The following is a 19,387-nucleotide window of genomic DNA, read 5'->3' on the forward strand; positions in this document are numbered from 1 at the left end:
AAATGAATAAAGATAAAACGTCAATAATGCCACTTTTGATAAAATGCAGCGCGCAAACGTGATAATTCCCGATATTTCCGATCTTTATATCTCCACGGCGAATGCCCGCTAACCACTTCTGCTGTTGTTGCCCCTTCAGATCCCTCTTGTATTTACCTTCGTTTTTCTTTATCTTCTGGACTGTAAAGTAAGATAATTGTGTCTCACGGTCACCCCGACTGGCACAGTTATTTACAGCTCAAAAACGGGCCGTTTTCGCGGTTTTTAACGGGTGTGAAAGTGCGCGTTTTCAGCATCAATAACATGTACCGGAAGTGACGCTTGTACCCCAGTTGGATTTTGCGGTCACGTGGGTGAGGATCTATGATCCAGTGACCTTTCGTGAAATCACCCTATTGGCTGAAGAAGTGTCCCGACCCGAAACGTCAACTATTCATGTTCTCCAGAGATGGTGCCTGATCCAATATTTTTTGTCAGTTTTTAATTCTTTTTTAATACTTATACACTTCAAGGTTAGAGTAGACATGGATACTTCATTATTAGAGTATATGTACTCTCCAGCAAGGACGTGAATGTACACATCATTGTTGGAGCGTACATATACACTTCACTGTTGGAATATGCATGTATACTTCATTTTTGGAGTGTACATATACTTCACTGTTGGAGTGTGGAGTGTACATACCAGGTGGTACTTCGATGGCAACCTCGTCCACAGTCTCTCTGTTCTTTTTGTCTCTTTTTTGCTATTTTTAGTGTGTTTTAACAGTATGTGATTAATGTTCTCTGGTTTGTTTTATGAGGGGGGTGAGTGGGGGGTCGGGGGAAGCCTTATTTCAATCCCTTACCTTGCCGGAGATGTGATTGTTTTCCGGATCGTATCTCCGGTCGCTCTGCGGCCTAACATCGTGGAGCTGGCGGCCTTGCTCGAGACTGACTTTGAGCCCCATCGCGGGGGCGTGGACTTACCATCGGAGCCGATTCCTTGCTCGGGATCGACACTCCAACCGTGGCCTGCGGACTTTAACATCAAGGAGCTCGCAGTCTCGGGTTGAGACCGACGTTGGGAGGTTCCAAAAGTCGCACGATGTTTGACCAGCCCCGACCCGCGGTAGATCGACCGGCAGAGGGGAGCTGAGATTCCCCCCCCCCCCTCCCAATGCAGGAGCTTGATCACCCCAACGAGGAGGCCCGCCTCCGGCTACGGAAGTAAGATCGTCCCGTCAACGAAAGGTTAGAGGTCCCCGACTGCTGGAGGACAAAGAAGGGAGAGATTGAACTTTTTTTTGCCTTCCATCAATCACAGTGATGAATGTGGAGGAGTCACTGTGGTGGATGTTCATGTTAAAAATGTATTTTGTGTGTTTGTTGCTTTTTATTGGTATGACTGTATGGCAAATGAAATTCCTCGTATGTTGCTCGCTAGAATTTAGGAGATTGAGGGGGGATCTTATAGAAACTTACAAAATTCTTAAGGGGTTGGACAGGCTAGATGCAGGAAGATTGTTCCCGATGTTGGGGAAGTCCAGGACAAGGGGTCACAGCTTAAGGATAAGGGGGAAATCCTTTAAGACCGAGATGAGAAAAACATTTTTCACACAGAGAGTGGTGAATCTCTGGAACTCTCTGCCACAGAAGGTAGTTGAGGCCAGTCCATTGACTATATTTAAGAGGGAGTTAGATGTGGCCCTTGTGGCTAAAGGGATCAGGGGGTATGGAGAGAAGGCAGGTACAGGATACTGAGTTGGATGATCAGCCATGATCATATTGAATGGCGGTGCAGGCTCGAAGGGCCGAATGGCCTACTCCTGCACCTATTTTCTATGTATCTATGTTGCAAAACATACTTGGCTAATAAAGTATGATTATGATTATGAAATATACTTCACTGTTGGAGTGTACATATACTTCATTGCTGGTGGCTTTGGAGGTGACGGTGGCCTTGAATTTCGCTGCCTCCTAGTCATTCCAGGTTGCAACAGATGGCAGTCGATCAGTCAATTAGCAGCTCACTGCTGCATGAGACAAGTAATGAATGTTGTCATCCCAAATAACAATGTTCATTTGTTTTCTCGGGGAGAGGAGGCAAGAAATAAGTGTTCTGTGGGGTTTGTCGGAAGGGTAGGGCTTCCTCAAATAAAGGGGGCACCATAGATTGGCCTACAACGTTTGCAAGCAAGCAACTGGAGTATGTGTTGGTTAGAAAACCTTCCCTTCACTCAGTGAACCTGGTGTGTATTGAGTTTAAGAAGGAACTGCAGATGCTGGAAAATCGAAGGTACACAAAAAAGCTGGAGAAACTCAGCGGGTGCAGCAGCATCTATGGAGCGAAGGAAATAGGCAACGTTTCGGGCCGAAACCCTTCTAGGGTTTCGGCCCGAAACGTTGTCTATTTCCTTCTAGGGTTTCGGCCCGAAACGTTGTCTATTTCCTTCGCTCCATAGATGCTGCTGCACCCGCTGAGTTTCTCCAGCATTTTTGTGTACCCTGGTGTGTATTGAGATGGGTCTTGATATTCTCCTCGTTTCCTGCCAGTTCATGGATGTATAATCCTGTGCTTGCCAATCCGCTCTCTGTCCTCGAGTGTAATGATAAGTCAAGTCAGGTCAAGAGAGTTTATTGTCATGTGTTCCAGATAGGACAATGAAATTCTTGCTTGCTGCAGCACGACAGAATATTGTAAGCAAAAATATAGAACAGTTCAGTTCAATATACACATAAACAAGCAGATACAGCGCAAAAATCTGTGACAGTTCAGAGTCTGTTTGTTGGCAAGTTTAATGGCCTGATGGCTGTGGGGAACAAGCTGTTCCTGAACCTGGATGTAACAGATTTCAGGCTCCAGTACCTTCTGCCCGATGGTAGCGGAGAGACGAGTGCGTGGCCAGGATGGTGTGGGCTCTTGATGATGTTGGTTGCCCTTTTTGCAGCAGCGACTGCGATAGATCCCTTCAATGGTGGGGAGGTCGGAGCCGATGATGGACTGGGCAGTGGTCACAACTTTCTGCATCCTTTTCCGCTCCTGGACGCTCAGGTTGCCGAACCAAGCCACGATGCAACCGGTCAGCATGCTCTCTACTGTGCACCTGTAGATGTTCGAGAGAGTCCTCTTTGACAAGGAACTGCAGATGCTGGTTTATACCAAGGACAGCCACAAAATGCTGGAGTAACTCTGCGCGTCAGGCACCATCTCTGGTGAAAATGGATAAGTGACGTTTCAGGTCGGGACACCAGTTCAGACCCAACCCGAAACGTCACCAATCCATTTTCTCCAGAGATGCTGCCTTACCCTCTAAGTTACTCCAGCATTTTGAGCCTATCTCTTTCTATTCTAGCAGGCCATGGGATGTCTTTTAAATGCCTCTTAGATCAGCCACCAACTGCCATCATAAAGATGTTATGTTACAGTAAATTATGTCAACAATGATAACGTTATTCACTTTGTAGTGCAATTTCTGGAGATATTTTTGAGTTATTTCTTATTTGAAATCTCTTAACAGTAACCATTTTATGGAAGAACATCTTCTATCACAGTTTGCTTGGGAATACATAATATTATATCCCCATAAGATAATTTGGTATTTTTACATATATATATATCTTGTGGGTTTTTTTATACCACATTAGCTGTAAAGATGGTACATTAGAGAGGATTGCTTCTCATGTGTAGAATGTGATGAACTGTGTTAATAAGCACGCTAACTTTTGAGAGTAATCTTCTATTGATAAGTAGACAAGCGGGGACCATTCCTGACTAAAATTGGTGTGAACATTGCACAAACAGGATTAACAAGCTCATCAGGAAGGCTGGCTCCATCCTGGGGGTGGAGTTGGATTCACGGGAGGTTGGTCTTGGAGGGGAAGATGTTCCTCAAACTGCGGAGCATCCTGGACAATACAGCTCACCCCCTCCATGACACACTGGTCAACCTGAGGAGCACCTTCAGCAACAGACTGGTTCCACCAAGATGCAGCACAGAACGCCACAGGAGATCCTTCTTCCCTGTGGCTATCAAACTGGACAACTCCTCCCCCTTCTGTCGTGGGGTAGACTGACTCCCCCCCCCCCCCACCCCCACACCCCCCAACCTTTGCGCATCCCCAATCCTTTCCACTCATCGCTTTGATTTCATGTTTCATGTACCTTGTTGTGTTTCATGACTCCTGGCAGAATGATATCCCTCCTGGGATAAATAAAGTTCAAATCGTATCACATCGCTTTCTTGAGGAATTAGGAATTTGCCAAAGATCAAAGCTCTGAAAGCCTTCTTCATTTGAGGCACTGGGGGAAGCATGCAAACATGCACCCTAGATGCCTTGATGACTTCCCTAATTTAGTTTCGTTTTGAGATACAGCGAGGAAACAGGCCCTTCGGCCCATCGGGCCCACACTGACCAGCGATCCCCGCACATTAACACTATCCTACACACACTAGGGACAATTTTACACTAGGAACAATTAGATGGGGCTCTTAAAGATAGCTGAGTCGGGGGATATGGGGAGAAGGCAGGAACGGGATACTGATTGTGGATGATCAGCCATGATCTCATTGAATGGCAGTGCTGGCTCGAGGGGCTGAATGGCTTACTCCTGCACCTACTGCCTATCGTCTATTGTCTACATTTACACAAAGCCAATTAACCTACAAACCTGTACGTCTTTGGAGTGTGGGAGGAAACCGAAGATCTCGGAGAAAACCCACGCAGGTCACGGGGAAAGCGTACAAACTCCGTACAGACAGCACCCGTAGCCGGGATCGAACCCGGGTCTCTGGCGCTGTAAGACAGCAGCTCTACCGCTGCGCCACCATATCAAAATGAAAAAGACAAGTGGAATGTTAGCCATTTTCTCGGGGGTCATTGCTACCGCAGGCGATTCTACAGTGGCATCATTGTTCACTCTGCTGCAAGATTGCACCCACTTCCAAAGTGCCTGTCAATGATGACGAAAATCAAATGAATATAATCAAAATCTGTCATGAACTCGCGAAATCAAGCTGCAATTTAAATACGTTTTTTCTCTAGTTGCCTTTAAAAATATTTTAAATCCTTGATACGTTGAAGAGCAGAGATGGTAAAGAATGATTTACTGTCCAAGAATGCGTTTGTCACAAAGAGTATTTTAAATCTTTGTTGGTATATATGATAATAAAACATTCTGGACTACGATATGTAGGAAGGAACTATACCAAAGATAGACACAAAGTGCTGGAAGAACTCAACGAGTCAGGCAGCATCTCTGGAGAAAATGAATAGGGGGCGTTTCGGGTCGGAACCCTTCTTCAGACTGAACGCAGAGGTGGGGGAGAAATATACCTGTAAAGGGCGAGAACAAATCAGGGCTGGCAGCTCTTGACTAAGAGCATTTCATTCTGCTCTAATGGTTGAAAGATCACAACAACTTGCCACAATAGGTGAAATGTCTTTTCCTTTCTCCCGGCAGATTTTTGCAATCTTTGCATTTGCAACATGTGGCGGATACTCGGGGGCACTGAAAGTCAGTGTGGACTGTGCCAACAAATCGGATAGTAACCTCAACATCGAGATAGGATTTTCATATCCTTTCAGGTATGTTTTTTTCCCACCATTCTTACTATGTTGAGTCTCATGATGCATTGTAGAAATTATTTAATCTTGCATCGGTCAGACATATGGGGGGCACAATGATACAGCTGGTAGAGCTGCTGCCTCACAGCGCCAGACCAACTGGTTCGATCCTGACCCTGGGCACTGTCTGTGTGGAGTTTGCACATTGCAGTTTAGAGATACAGCGTGGAAACAGGCCCTTCGGCCCACCGAGTCCGCACTGACCAGCGATCCCCGCACACTAACACACTAGGGACAATTTACACTTATAACAAGCCAATTAGCCTCCAAACCTATACGTCTTTGGTGTGTGGGTGGAAACTGAAGATCTTTGAGAAAACCCACGCAGGTCATGGGGAGAACGTCCAAACTCCGTACAGACAGCGCCCGGGATGGCGGGACTGTCATATGCTGAGAGAATGGAGCGGCTGGGCTTGTTTACTCTGGAGTTTAGAAGGATGAGAGGGCATCTCATTGAAACATATGAGATTATTAAGGGTTTGGACACGCTAGAGGCAGAAAACATGTTCCCGATGTTGGGGGAGTCCAGAACCAGGGGCCACAGTTTAAGAATAAGGAGTAAGCCATTTAGAACGGAGACGAGGAAACACTTTTTCTCACAGAGAGTTGTGAGTCTGTGGAATTCTCTGCCTCAGAGGGCAGTGGAGGCCGGTTCTCTGGATGCTTTCAAGAGAGAGCTAGATAGGGCTCTTAAAGATAGCGGAGTCATGGGATATGGGGAGAAGGCAGGAACGAGGTACTGATTGGGGATGACCAGCCATGATCACATTGAATGGCGGTGCTGGCTCGAAGGGCTGAATGGCCTCTACTCCTGCACCCATTGTCTATTTCAAACACTTACTCACCTTCACCTTTTCCATTCGAAACTGACAATCCCACTCAGACAATGGGGACCAGACTGGGTCCACATCAGCTTGTAGATGCTGGCTCCAATGAAGGGCCCAATGGCACTGTGGGAAGTCACGTTGACTCACATTTGACTCACCTCATCTCAGACGTAGGACTTGAGGACCGGTGCCTGGATTCTGCCCAGTGTGTTTATGGAATGACGAAGTTAGCTCTGCTCCAAGGACTGGACTGCCAAATAAATAAGATCTCCTGTCACGGGCAAGCCTCCTGCTCCTGCGTATTGGAAGGTCAATATTCAGGTCATGTTCTCACAATATTCAGGTCACGTTCAGTCAGAAACATTTTCCCCTGGTTGGAAGTGTCAATGACTAGAGGGCATCGCTTCAGGGTGAGAGGGGAAAAGTTTTAAGGAGATGTGCGGAGCATGTTTTTTTTTAAGACAGAGGGTGGTGGGTACCTGGAACGTGCTGCCAGGGGTGGTGGTGGAGGTAGATATGACAGTGGTATTCGTGAGGATTTTGGATAGGCACATTGGTTATTCTTAAACCTAATCTTGTAAATTGTGCGATTACTAGCGTCCAGTGGAGTATTTCCATAAAATGTTTCATGCACGCTGGCGCAGCGGTAGAGTTGCTGCCTGAGGCCCGGGTTCGATCCCGACTATGGGTGCTGTCTGTACGGAGTTTGTGCCTTCTCCCTGTGACCGTGTGAGTTGTCTCCAGGTGCTCCGGTTTCACCCCACACTCCAAAAACCTGCAGGTTTGTGGGTTAATTGCCCCTAGTGTGCAGGGATTGACAGAGCGTAAAGGTGATCGATGGTCAAGCTCGTAGTTGATGGGCCGAAGGGCCTATTTCCACACGGAATCTCTAAACTCCAAACTCTCCTTTGATCTCCTCTTTATAAACTTTTCACGACTCCTCAGCTCTACCATCAGTAAAAATGTTCGGATATGGCGGAAATAGTGGAATATTATGCAGCTGCACTCTAAAAGATCTAACAGAGTCCCCTGTGAATCGTAGGATCCTAGTCTTATATTTTTTTAAAACCCTTCAAAGTTGAACTTGGCAGCGACAGAATGATCCACCCTTGTGAAAATTGGAATTGATGAATCAGTAACAGTAAGTCGGCCACAAATTAGAATAGAATGCCTTTTATGGTCATTCAAACAGACAAGGTTTGAACGAATTTTCATTCCTGCAGTCATGACATTACAACAACAAAAAACCAAGACCCACACTTAACACAATTGACACAATTTTGCCTTCCATCACAGTGAGTCTCCAACACCTCCTCACTGTGACGGAAGGCAAAAGTCTTATCTCTTCCCTTTGTCCTTCTCCTTTGTTCTTCCAGCAGTCCAACTGCAGCATCGAGACGACTGGGGCTCCCGATGTTAAAGCCCCCGGTGGGCGATGGTAAGTCCCGTGGCTGTTTAAGCTGCACGGGGCGATGTTAGGCCCCGCTCTGAGTCATTTAAACCCCGCGATTCCGGCGGGAGAAGTTGCCGTTGCGGGGTTTAAATGACTCCGAAAAGCGGTCTCCCACCGGGGACCCGCCATGATCATATTGAACGGCGGTGCTGGCTTGAAGGGCTGAATGGCCCACTCCTGCACCTATTTTCTATGTTTCTATAGGTGCAGAATTGAGCCTTTCAACCCATGAGGTCTACCCGGCCATTCAATCATGGCTGATCTATCTTTCCCTCCCAGCCCCATTCTCCTGCCTTCTCCCCGTAACCCCTGACCCCCGCCCTGAACAAGTCCCAAGTCCGATCCACACGCTGGAAGTACTGCGACAAATAGTTGCTGTTTGCCTTTCATGCTAATGAGAAATGCATCATGTAAATGTGTGTATATAAATCAGTTATTAAATCAGTTTACATTCCTTTGCTCTATGTTGGTTTTACGATGGGTTTGTCTTCTGGTGGCTGTAACCATGGCAACTACCAGGCCTTTGTCCCTAGCCTTGCTGTGAGTGATGTTCAACATAGTACGTGGTGATTAAGAATGCTTGTAATTATCTAAGTTATATCATCTTTACATGGCATTTATATGCTGGCTGTAATCCAGATAAGGTTCAGAACACACTACTCACACTGTCAGTGTCAACAGCTAAAGAATTCAATCCGTTTGGTGCAAAGAGAAATTGATATCTAGATGGATCTGTATATTTAGTGAGTTCCGCTATTGACAAATTGAGTTCAGGCATGTCAGATGTTTAGTTTAGAGATACAGCATGGAAACAGGTCCTTCGACCCATCAAATCCACACTGACCATGGATCACCTGCTCACACTAGTTCCATTTTATCCCACTTTCTCATCCCCGCCCTACACACTAGGGGCAATTATTATTTTTTTTTTACAGAGGCCAATTGGCCTACAAACCCGCACGTTTTTATTGTGTGGGAGGAAACCGGAGCACCCCGGAGGAAACCCGCGTGGCCACAGGGAGAATTTGCGGACATTTTGTGTCTGTCTACAGTTTAAATCGGCATCTGCAGTTCCTTCCTGCACAAGAGACCAGGGATGGAGACTGTAGACATATTGGGTGGCCAACCAGCTAATATACAGCTTGGAGCTGTGCCCTCGATGGAACTGACAGCTATTATAAACCCGTTGGTACACAAAAAAGCTGGAGAAACTCAGCAGGTGCAGCAGCATCTATGGAGCGAAGGAAATAGGCAACGTTTCAGGCCAAAACCCTTCTTCACTTCACAATAAACCCACTGACTTCCACAGCTATCTCAACCACACTTCTTCCCACCCTGCTTCCTGTAGAGACTCCATCCCCTACTCCCAATTCCTCTGTCTATGCCGCATCTGCGCCCAAGGTGAGGTGTTCCATACCAGGTCATCGGAGATGTTCTCATTCTTTAGGGAACGGGAGTATCCCGCTTCCATTGTAGATGAGGCTCTCACCAGAGTCTCCTCGATATCCCGCAGCTCCGCTCTTGCTCCCCCTCCCCCTCCCATTCATAACAGGGACAGAGTCCCCCTTGTCCCCACCTTCCACCCCATCAGCCGTCGCATACAACACATAATCCTCCGATATTTTTCCCACCTCCATCGCGATCCCTCTACCGGCCCTCTACATCTTCCCATCTCCACCCCTTTCTGCTTTCCGCAGAGACCGTTCCCTCCGTAACTCCCTGATCAACCCGTCCCTTCCCACCCCAAACCACCCCCTCCCCCAGGTACTCGAGGCAGACTGGGTGGGCCGAAGGGCCTGTTCACGCGCTGTGTCTCCAAACTAAACTGAACCAAACTAAACCAGAGCACTCGGAGGAAACCCACGCAGTCACAGGGAAAACGTGCAAACTCCACACAGACAGCAGCCGAGGTCAAGATCGAACCCGGAACTCCAGCACCGTGAGGCAGCAGCTCCACCAGCTGCGCCATTTGATGATAGTTTCATGAAGGTTATTTACATTTCAGTTTGGGGATTTACATAATCTTTCCACATTTCCTCTTAGGAGGAATCAAGGGATATGGGGGGGAAAAGCAGGAACTGGGTACTGATTTTAGATGATCAGCCATGATCACAGTGAATGGCGGTGCTGGCTCGTAGGGCCGAATGGCCTATTCCTGCACCTATTTTTCTATGTTTCTCTGTTTCCGTACCATGATGGTCCCCAGACTGAAGATGCTGTCAGGCTGTGTTGTGTCAGTGCCACTGGTGTCTGTCTGGCACTACCTATATGCTCTGAAATCAACCTTTATTCCATTCTGTTGCTGTTTGTGAGATGTCACAGCCTGGAGACATGACAATGAACCGCAGTAAAAATAGAAGCAACAAGTTAATTACCAGCTAATGGTACACAACACATGACAGATTTCTGAATGCGATTCACATCAAACATCTCGCAATTCACTTGGGCCACTCGTTTCCCTTTCATAAAATGATTTTCCTACTACTGCCCTAGAAACGATCCATTGCTTTAAATCGAAGGTAGACAAAAATGCTGGAAAAACTCAGCGGGTGAGGCAGCATGCATGGAGCGAAGGAATAGGCGACGTCTCGGGTCGAGAACCTTCATCAGTCTGAATGTCAAGAATGCCCCCCCCTTCACAAAACCCCCACAAGCAGTCTGAAGGAGGGTCCAGACCCAAAATGGCACCAATCCTTTTTATCCAGAGATGCTGACTAACCTTTCTTGTGGGAAGTAAATGCAGATGTTGGTTTAAACGGAAGATAGACACAAAATGCTGGAGTAACTCAGCGAGACAGACAGCATCTCTGGGGAGGAATGGGTGATGGTTTGGGTCGAGAGCAGGCAGGGAGGCAGCTGACTAACCTACCTCAGCACTAGTCTATCTCGTCACTTGTTTACTAGTTTGGTCTATTATGAGTATTATTGTCAAGTACACTGACATACAGTGAAACACTTTGTTTGCTGCTGTCCAGGCTAATCATACTACACATCAGTACATCAAGATAGTGGAAGAGAGGGGAAAGAAATAGGATGCAGATTATAGTATTACAGCTACAAAGAAAGTGCAGGTAATTTAAAAAAAAAACAAGGACCACGTTGAGGTAGGTTGGAAGATCTAGAATTCATCCCTTGCATATGAGTGGTATGTTCAAATGATGGAAAGAAGCTGTTATGTAGGAGGGAACTACTAATGCTGGTTTAAACCGAAGATAGACACAAAAACCTGGAGTAACTCAGCGGGTCAGGCAGCATCTCTGGCGAGAAGGAATGGGTGACGTTTCAGACTGAAGAAGGCTCTCGACCCTAAACGTCACCCATTCCTTCTCTCTGGAGATGTTGCATTTTATGTCTATCTTCAGTGTAAACCAGCATCTGCGGTTCCTTCCTCCACATTCTATCTTCAGAGTATGACCTGTGTCTTAATAATTCAAACAATATTCTACTATTGTATCCTCTTCCTAGCTAGGCCAATCTTGCAGCAGTGATCTGAACTAACAATGATTTACAGTTTTGAATGGTTAGCACTCACCTGGAATATAAAATATTAACCTCGAATAAATTTTTGTCAGTGCCGAGCTTTTATCTAAAAGAAGACAAAAGCCTACTATTTATGTTGCCACTTTATCTTAATACAAATCATGATGAATAGTGGAAGTAAAATGAGTATATAAATGAGTATACAAGAAAGTGCTACTTAATAATTGGAAACAAAATATGGCAATTTGAGATAGAAATCTGGCAGCAACTGAGAATGAATTATTCTTTGGCACGAGACGATTATGTGCCAGTCTTTGCAGGTATATATGAGAGGGAACTAGCTCAGCAGTGGAAGATAAATAAGTAAATACATATTTTGTCTGAAGAAGTGTTTCGGCCCGAAACGTTGCCTATTTCCTTCGCTCCATAGATGCTGGCTCACCCGCTGAGTTTCTCCAGCATTTTTGTCATTCACTATCTTTTCTGTTTTGATTTTAGGCAGAGATTTCTGGAGATAAAAACTACAAAGGGCAGGTTTGCAAGAAGGCAAGTCTTTGGGCTAGAATTATGATTTCATAATCTTGTGCCTTCAGAAGAAATGTTATTTTGTAGTCTTCCTACGTAAGCCCGAACTTGGTCGAATTTTCTGTTATAAAACCATCCAGTCAGTGTCATCACCACTCCAAGCCTAATGAGCACAAAATTCTCCTGAAAAGTATTTTTCCCAACTAAGTATTTGTATACTCTGGAGTTTAGAAGGATGAGGCTATTTTACCAAGCCAATTAACCCGAAAACGTTGCTGTTGGGAGGTGAGGACTATCAAAGTTTAGAGACTATTTTCCTGCACGGCGCTGTTGTTCTAGCTGCTCCCCAGATTGGCTTTTCATCTCCAGCCCTTTTGTCTGCTCTTCATCTCTGGCCTCTGTCCACCCATCTGTCAATCAATTGCGCCAGAGACCCGGGTTTGATCCTGACTACGGGCGCTGTCTGTCCAGAGTTTGTACGTTCTCCGCATGACTTGCGTGGGTTTTCTCCGGCTGCTCCAGTTTCCTCCCACACTCCAAAGACGTACAGGTTTGTAGGTTGACAAAAATACTGGAGAAACTCAGCGGGTGAGGCAGCGTCTATGGAGCGAAGGAAATAGGCAACGTTTCAGGCCGAAACTCTTTTTCAGCCCGAAACGTTGCCTATTTCCTTTGCTCCATAGATGCTGCCTCACCCGCTGAGTTTCTCCAGCTTTTTTGTCTACCTTCGATTTTCCAGCATTTGCAGTTCCTTCTTAAACAGGTTTGTAGGTTAACTGGCTTGGTAAAATTGTAAATTGTCCCTAGTGTGTGTAGGATAGTGTTAGTGTGCGGGGATCGCTGGGCGGCGCGGACTCAGTGGGCCAAATGTCCTGCTTCCATGCTGTATCTGTAACTAAACTAAACTAAACTAAGAACCTGTTAATCTCCACTTTAAAAATACCCAATGCCTTGGCCTCCATGGCCATCTGTGGCAGTGAATTCCACAGATTCACCACCCTCTGACTAAAGAAGTTCCTCCTCAACTCCTTTCCAAGGGTACTTCCTTTCACCATGTGACAATAACACATCTCCGGATAAGAAAAACTTGTTTTCTACAGGAAAAAAACCATCATTATAAAGAAAACCATGCTCAGAAATGCGAAGTCTGGTTCTGCTAATGTCGTCACATCTACTTACAGGTTGCACCAAGTGTACTTCGATGCCCCTACTTGTGAGGAGAAGAAGCAGGAGAGGCTTTTTCTGGCAGGAGACTATTCCTCATCCGCGGAGTTCTTTGTGACCATTGCTGTCTTTGCTTTCCTCTACTCACTGGCTGCCACCGTGGTCTACATCTTCTTTCAGAATAAGTACCGTGAAAACAACAGAGGGCCCCTGGTTGTAAGTAGTATTTCTCTTTTATTCTTCAGTACCGTGATTGAATGGCCTTGACTATCTTTAATCGGACTTCACTGGACTTAACGTTCCAGGAAATCTCGTTCCCTTTATTGTGTGTCTTCATATCTTGAACGCAATCATGTGTAGGAAGGAAGTGCAGATGCTGGTTTACACCGAAGGTTTACACCTCAGCGTCTAATGCCCCTGTCCCACTTAGGAAACCTGAACGTAAACCTCTGGAGACTTTGTGCCCCACCCAAGGTTTCCATGCGGTTCCCGGAGGTTTTTGTCAGTCTCCCTACCTGCTTCCACTACCTGCAACCTCCAGCAACCACCTGCAACCTCCGGGAACCGCACGGAAACCTTGGGCGGGGCGCAAAGTCTCCCGAGGTTTCGGTTCAGGTTTCCTAAGTGGGACAGGGGCATAAGAAGGAACTGCAGATGCTGGATAAATCGAAGGTAGATAAAAATGCAGGAGAAACTCAGCGGGTGAGGCAGCATCTATGGAGCGAAGGAAAAGGTGACGTTTCGGGTCGAGACCCTTCTTCAGAATCAGCGGGTCAGGCACCATCGCCAGAGAAAAAGGATGGGTGATGTTTCGGGTGGGAACCCTTCTTCAGACACTGTCATGTACAGTCTTTCCGCTGACTGGGTATCACGCAACAACAAAGCTTTTCGCTGTACCTCAGTACACGTGACATTAATTAAATTAGATGAATTGAAAGAGACAGCAAGAAACAGGTCCTTCTGCCCATCCAGTCCCCGCCATCCATCGACCACACGTTCACACTAGTTCTGTGCTATCCCACTTTCGCATCCACTCCCTACACACCGGGGACAATTTACAGGGGCCAATTAACCTGCAAACCAACACATCTTTAGCACAAGGGAGGAAACCAGAGGACCAGGATGGACCCCATGCGGTCTCAGGGAGAACGTGCAAACATGCAAATGGATCTGATGGACAAAAGGACCCAACAGCAAGTCAGGCAGCATCTCTGGAGAACATAGATTCTGAACAAGGGTCTCGACCCGAAACGTCACTCATCCATATTTTTCCAGAGGTGCTGCCTGACCTGCTGAGTTACTCCAGCACTTTATATCCTTTTCTGTATTAACCAGCATCTGCAGTTCCTTGACCTAGGTGCATCTGATGAATCCTGATTTCCATTGTGGATACCTTATTTTACTCTGCACGCTGCCTCGGCAAGGCCAGCAGCATCATCAAGGACGAGTCGCACCCTGGCCACTCCCTCTTCACCCCTCTCCCATCAGGCAAAAGGTACAGAAGTGTGAAAACGCACACCTCCAGATTCAGGGACAGTTTCTTCCCAGTTGTTATCAGGCAACAGAACCATCCTACCAACAACTAGAGATAGACACAAAATGCTGGAGTAACTCAGCGGGACAGGCAGCATCTCTGGAGAGAAGGAATTAGTGACATTTCAGGTTGATACAATAGACAATAGGTGCAGGAGTAGGCCATTCGGCCCTTCGAGCCAGCACCGCCATTCAATGTGATCATGGCTGATCATCCCCAATCAGTACCCTATTCCTGCCTTCTCCCCATATCCTCTGACTCCACTATTTTTAAGAGCACTATTTAGCTCTCTCTTGAAAGTATCCAGAGAACCTGCCTCCACCGAAGACAGAGAATTCCCTTCAGAATGAGAGTCAGGGGAGAGGGAGGCACAGAGATATGGAAGGGTATGGTGTGTAAAGGAGACATCAAAGGGGACGAAGCTCAAGGAAAATGTAGAATAGATCATTGTTAGTTCGGGGAAGGTGACAACAAAGCATACAAAGGCAAAATGTAATCAGAAGGACGGTCAACCTGGTCGGAGAGATGGAGAGAGTGGGAAAGCAAGGGTTACTTGAAGTTAGAAAAGTCAATGTTCATACCGCTGGGTTGTAAGCTGCCCAAGTGAAATAGGAGTTGCTGTTCCTCCAATCCAAATCCATGGATCTCCATCTCCATTTTAAATTGGCAGACTCTGGAATTATCCCTTTCTCCCTTTGCGAGCGTGGACATGGGATTTTCCGTGGGTTCGATGCTGACCACGAATGCTGTCTGTACGGAGTTTGCACGTTCTCCACGTGACCTGCGTGGGTTTTCTCCCACACTCCAAAGACGTGCAGGTTTGCAGGATAATTGGCTTTGGTAAAAAAAAAAAAAATCTAATTTGTCCCTACTGTGTGTAGGATGATGTTAGTGTGCGGGGTCGGGGCAGACTCGGTGGGCTGAAGGGCCTGTTTCCGCGCTGTATCTCTAAACTATACTAAACTAAACGTGAAAGAAAGGCGCACTGACTCTGCACAGAGTGCGGCACAGTTCTCTTCAAATCCGTGTCACACAAATAGCACGGAATTAACATATAATTTGATTATATGACAGGCATTAAAAATAATTATACAGAGAAAGCCTGCATTTGCTGTCAGCGTGAATCCTGAGTAGTATTCTCTCTCCTATCAGTTGCTTTAAACTACAGTCAATGTTGTAATTATGAAAAAAAGGTTACGTTGCGGAATGTAAGTGGACGCAGTGTTTATTTCAATCACATGTCATCTCGTGTCCTGTAATTATCCATCCTTTTCTGCAAAATTCAGTGAATTTATGATTTTTCCCCCCCCCGCATTAAAGACATTAACTTGCTTTGTAAAGCTTATGAATCTTAACAACCTACAAGGATTAGTCAGCAATAATTGACAATTAAAGAATCATGAGAGTTTAGAAAATAAATGTTGTTTATAAGAATATTCATGGAACAGCTTGGTTCGCGATCTGTACTTTGGCATATCTTGCATTAATGTGCTCCGTGTACCTTTTCATATCCCATGGATCCATCTCCCCTGACTCTCAGTCTGAAGAAGAGCCTCGACCCGAAACGTCGCCTATTCCTTTTCTCCAGGGATGTTGGCTGTCCCGCTGAGTTACTCCAGCTTTTTGTGTCTATCTTCATAGGACAGTACAGCACAGGAGTAATGTCCATGCCAAATATGATGTCAAGTTAAGCCAATCTCCTCCGCCTGCACATGATCCATATCCATCCATTCCCTGCATGTCCTTGTGCCTTTCCAAAAGCCTCCTAAATGCCCCTGTTGCGTCCGCCTCTTCCTACACCCCAGCAGCATGTTCCAGGCACTCACCACCCCCAGTGACAAAAAAATTGTCTCGCGCATCACCATTAAGCTCTGTTCCTCTCATCTCAAAGCCATGCCTTCTAGCCTGTGCCTAGCAGATGCTGGTTTACACTGAAGATAGACACAAAATGCTGGAATAACTCCGCCTTCTAGTCTTTGACATTTTCACCCAGAGGGAAAGGCTGTGACTGTCTACCCCTCTCATAGCTTTCATAAGATCATAAGATTATGTGATTGGGGCAGAATTAGGCCATTCAGCCCATCATGTCTATTCTGCCATTCAATCATGACTTATCTATCTCTCGCTCTTAACCCCATTCTCCTGCCTTCTCCCCGTAACCCTTGACACCCGAACTAATCAAGAATCTATCTATCTTTGCCTTAATTATATCCAGAGACTTGGCCTCTCTGGCAAAGAACTCCACAGATCCACCACCCTCTGACAAAGAAATTCCTTCCTAAAAGAACGTCCTTTAATTCTGAAGATCGGACCTCTAGTCCTAGACTCACCCACTGGTGGAACCATCCTCTCCACATCAACTCTATCCAAGCCTCGAAGAATTTTATAGACTTCTATCAGATCTCCGCCAACTTTAAAGGGCCTGTCCCACTTTGCGATTTTTTTCGGCGACTGCGAACGTCAGCGACTGACGGCTTAAAAACCGTCAAGTTGTACGACACGCCGTGTCACCTTCACGTCACGCTACGACACTCTGCGTCACCCGCCTTCACAACACAAGAAGGTTACATTGAAGTATAATTGGAAATGAACTTATCTACAATAAATCTAAGATCTAATAACTTAATAATTGTTTATTTAACGTCAGCGTCACCGGGCGCCACCCGCAGGACAGCGCACGTCAGCGTGTGACAGGGCGCACGACAAGATAAGACACCCAGATGTCGCCTGGAGATTTTGAACATTCCAAAATCCAGGGGCGACAGGGAGACACCGCGCGCCACCACATGCGTCACCCCGCGTCACGTCCCGACCACGACGCGACAACCGTTTCTCAGGCTGTCGCTGAAGATGCTGCCCAAGTGGGACAGGCCCTTAAATCTTCTAGACAGGTGCATTCGCCGGCCTGTAATGAAGAATGGTGCTTCAAAATTACACGGCCCAGTGGGAATCCATTCAGACGGCATTGTTTACATTTTTCTTTGTAGAACTGTAATAAATGTCAATCCCGGGCTTTTTACTTCAAGCTTTCTATTTTCTCCACTCCGTTTATGTATTCAACTATATTAATTATGAATCTGGATGCTCCTACATTTCTGACAGTGAATTGCAAACCACAATAATCGTATGTATAAAAAACACAAATCAACTCATATTCTTTTGGCAGTTACCTTTTATCTGACCTCCGCTCGTTTCGCATTAACCAACCTTATCACCCGGTGGCCCAGCACTTGAACTCCCCCTCCCTTTCCGAATCCGACCTTTCTGTCCTGGGCCTCTTCCATGGCCAGAGTGAGTCCCACCGCAAATTGGAGGAGCAGCACCTCATATTTTGCTTGGGCAGTTTACACCCCAGCAGTATGAACATTGACTTCTCCAATTTCAGGTAGTCCTTGCTTTCTCCCTCCTTCCCCTCCCCTACCCAGCTCTCCCACAGCCCACTGTTCCCGCCTCTTCCTTTCTTCTTCCCACCCCCCACCCCCACATCAGTCTGAAGAAGGGTCTCGACCCGAAACGTCACCTATTCCTTCGCTCCATAGATGCTGCCTCACCCCGCTGAGTTTCTCCAGCATTTCTGTCTACCTGCCATTATTCCTAGTGTTTTTTAAAGCACGTAATTAGAATGTGGGTTGTATTTCTTCTGATTATTACATCTTTCTGTGGTGTTGGTGACCCAGGAAGTCCCTTGTAATTTTAGTTTTTAGTTTTAGAGATACAGCGCGGAAACAGGCCCTTCGGCCCGCCGAGTCGGTGCCAACCAGCGAACACTATCCTACACATTACGAACAATTTACAGTTTCTACGTATTTTATCGAAAGCATCGTGATTTTTGTTCATGGGCTCGAGGGCCTGGGCTGTAGGGAGATGTTGAGCAGATTATATTCCTTGGAATGCAGGAGGATGAGGGGTGATCTTATAGAGGTGTACAAAATCATGAAAGGAATAAGATAGTCTTTTGCCCAGTGTAGGAGTACCGAGGTGAGCGGGGGGGGGGGGGGGGGGGGGGGGGGAGGGGGAGAAAGATGTAATGGGAACCTGAGGAACAACTTATGCATACAAAGGGTGGTGGGTGTATGCCGGAGGAGTTAGTTGAGGCAGGTACTATCACAACGTTTAATTAACATTTAAACAGGTACATGGATAGGACAGGTTTAGAGGGATAGGGTCCAAATGCAGGCAGGAGTACTACTAGCCTGCTCAATCTCTCCCTATAGCTCAGTCCCTCAAGTCCTGGCGACATCCTCTGTGCCCTTTCGAGCTTGGAGGTGAAGGATAGAGGCGAGGGGATAATGGGGCTAGTCTGAAAGAAGAGTGAACAGAGCAAAATAATCACATGGGGAAAACAAAGCCACTATTATCCATAGACAGAAAGATTGTGCTAGCAATGGGAATTTCATGAGTGAAGAACCAAGCATGTTTTATCGTCGTATGTCCCGAAACGGAACAATGGAATTCTTACTAACAGCAGCACCACAGATACAGTATACAACATAGTACTCAGTACTATCGATAGTTGGAATTAGCTTCCACAGATGAGGAAGGGTATGTGAGGATTGTAGAATGGTTTGGTACCCAACAACAAGGTAAATAGCCACTAAATATACAACTTGTAGACTCCATCAAACTCAGTGATGCAAATTCCACTCTAAATCATAAAGGAAACTTAAAACTATAAGAAAAAACATTTGTCCTCTACAACAAAACATCCTCACGTTGGTCTAATCGAGATTAAAGCAGAGATTAACGACACAATATTGTGCAGTAGGAAGACATCCAATTTCAAGGAAACTTTACATG

General features: G+C 46.2%; 1 protein-coding gene across 2 annotated transcripts in view; it reads left to right on the plus strand.

Annotated features, from left to right (window-relative positions):
• Positions 1-19,387, plus strand: part of synpr (synaptoporin) — a 158,066-nt gene that overhangs the window by 119,973 nt on the left and 18,706 nt on the right. For both annotated transcript variants that reach the window (XM_033036645.1, XM_033036646.1), the window contains 2 exons: positions 5,444-5,568; positions 13,074-13,272. In XM_033036645.1, the coding sequence (XP_032892536.1) occupies positions 5,444-5,568; positions 13,074-13,272 (324 nt within the window). The remainder of the gene's footprint in view (positions 1-5,443; positions 5,569-13,073; positions 13,273-19,387) is intronic.

The sequence above is a fragment of the Amblyraja radiata genome, chromosome 18, assembly GCF_010909765.2.
Source record: "Amblyraja radiata isolate CabotCenter1 chromosome 18, sAmbRad1.1.pri, whole genome shotgun sequence".
Lineage (NCBI taxonomy): Eukaryota > Metazoa > Chordata > Chondrichthyes > Rajiformes > Rajidae > Amblyraja > Amblyraja radiata.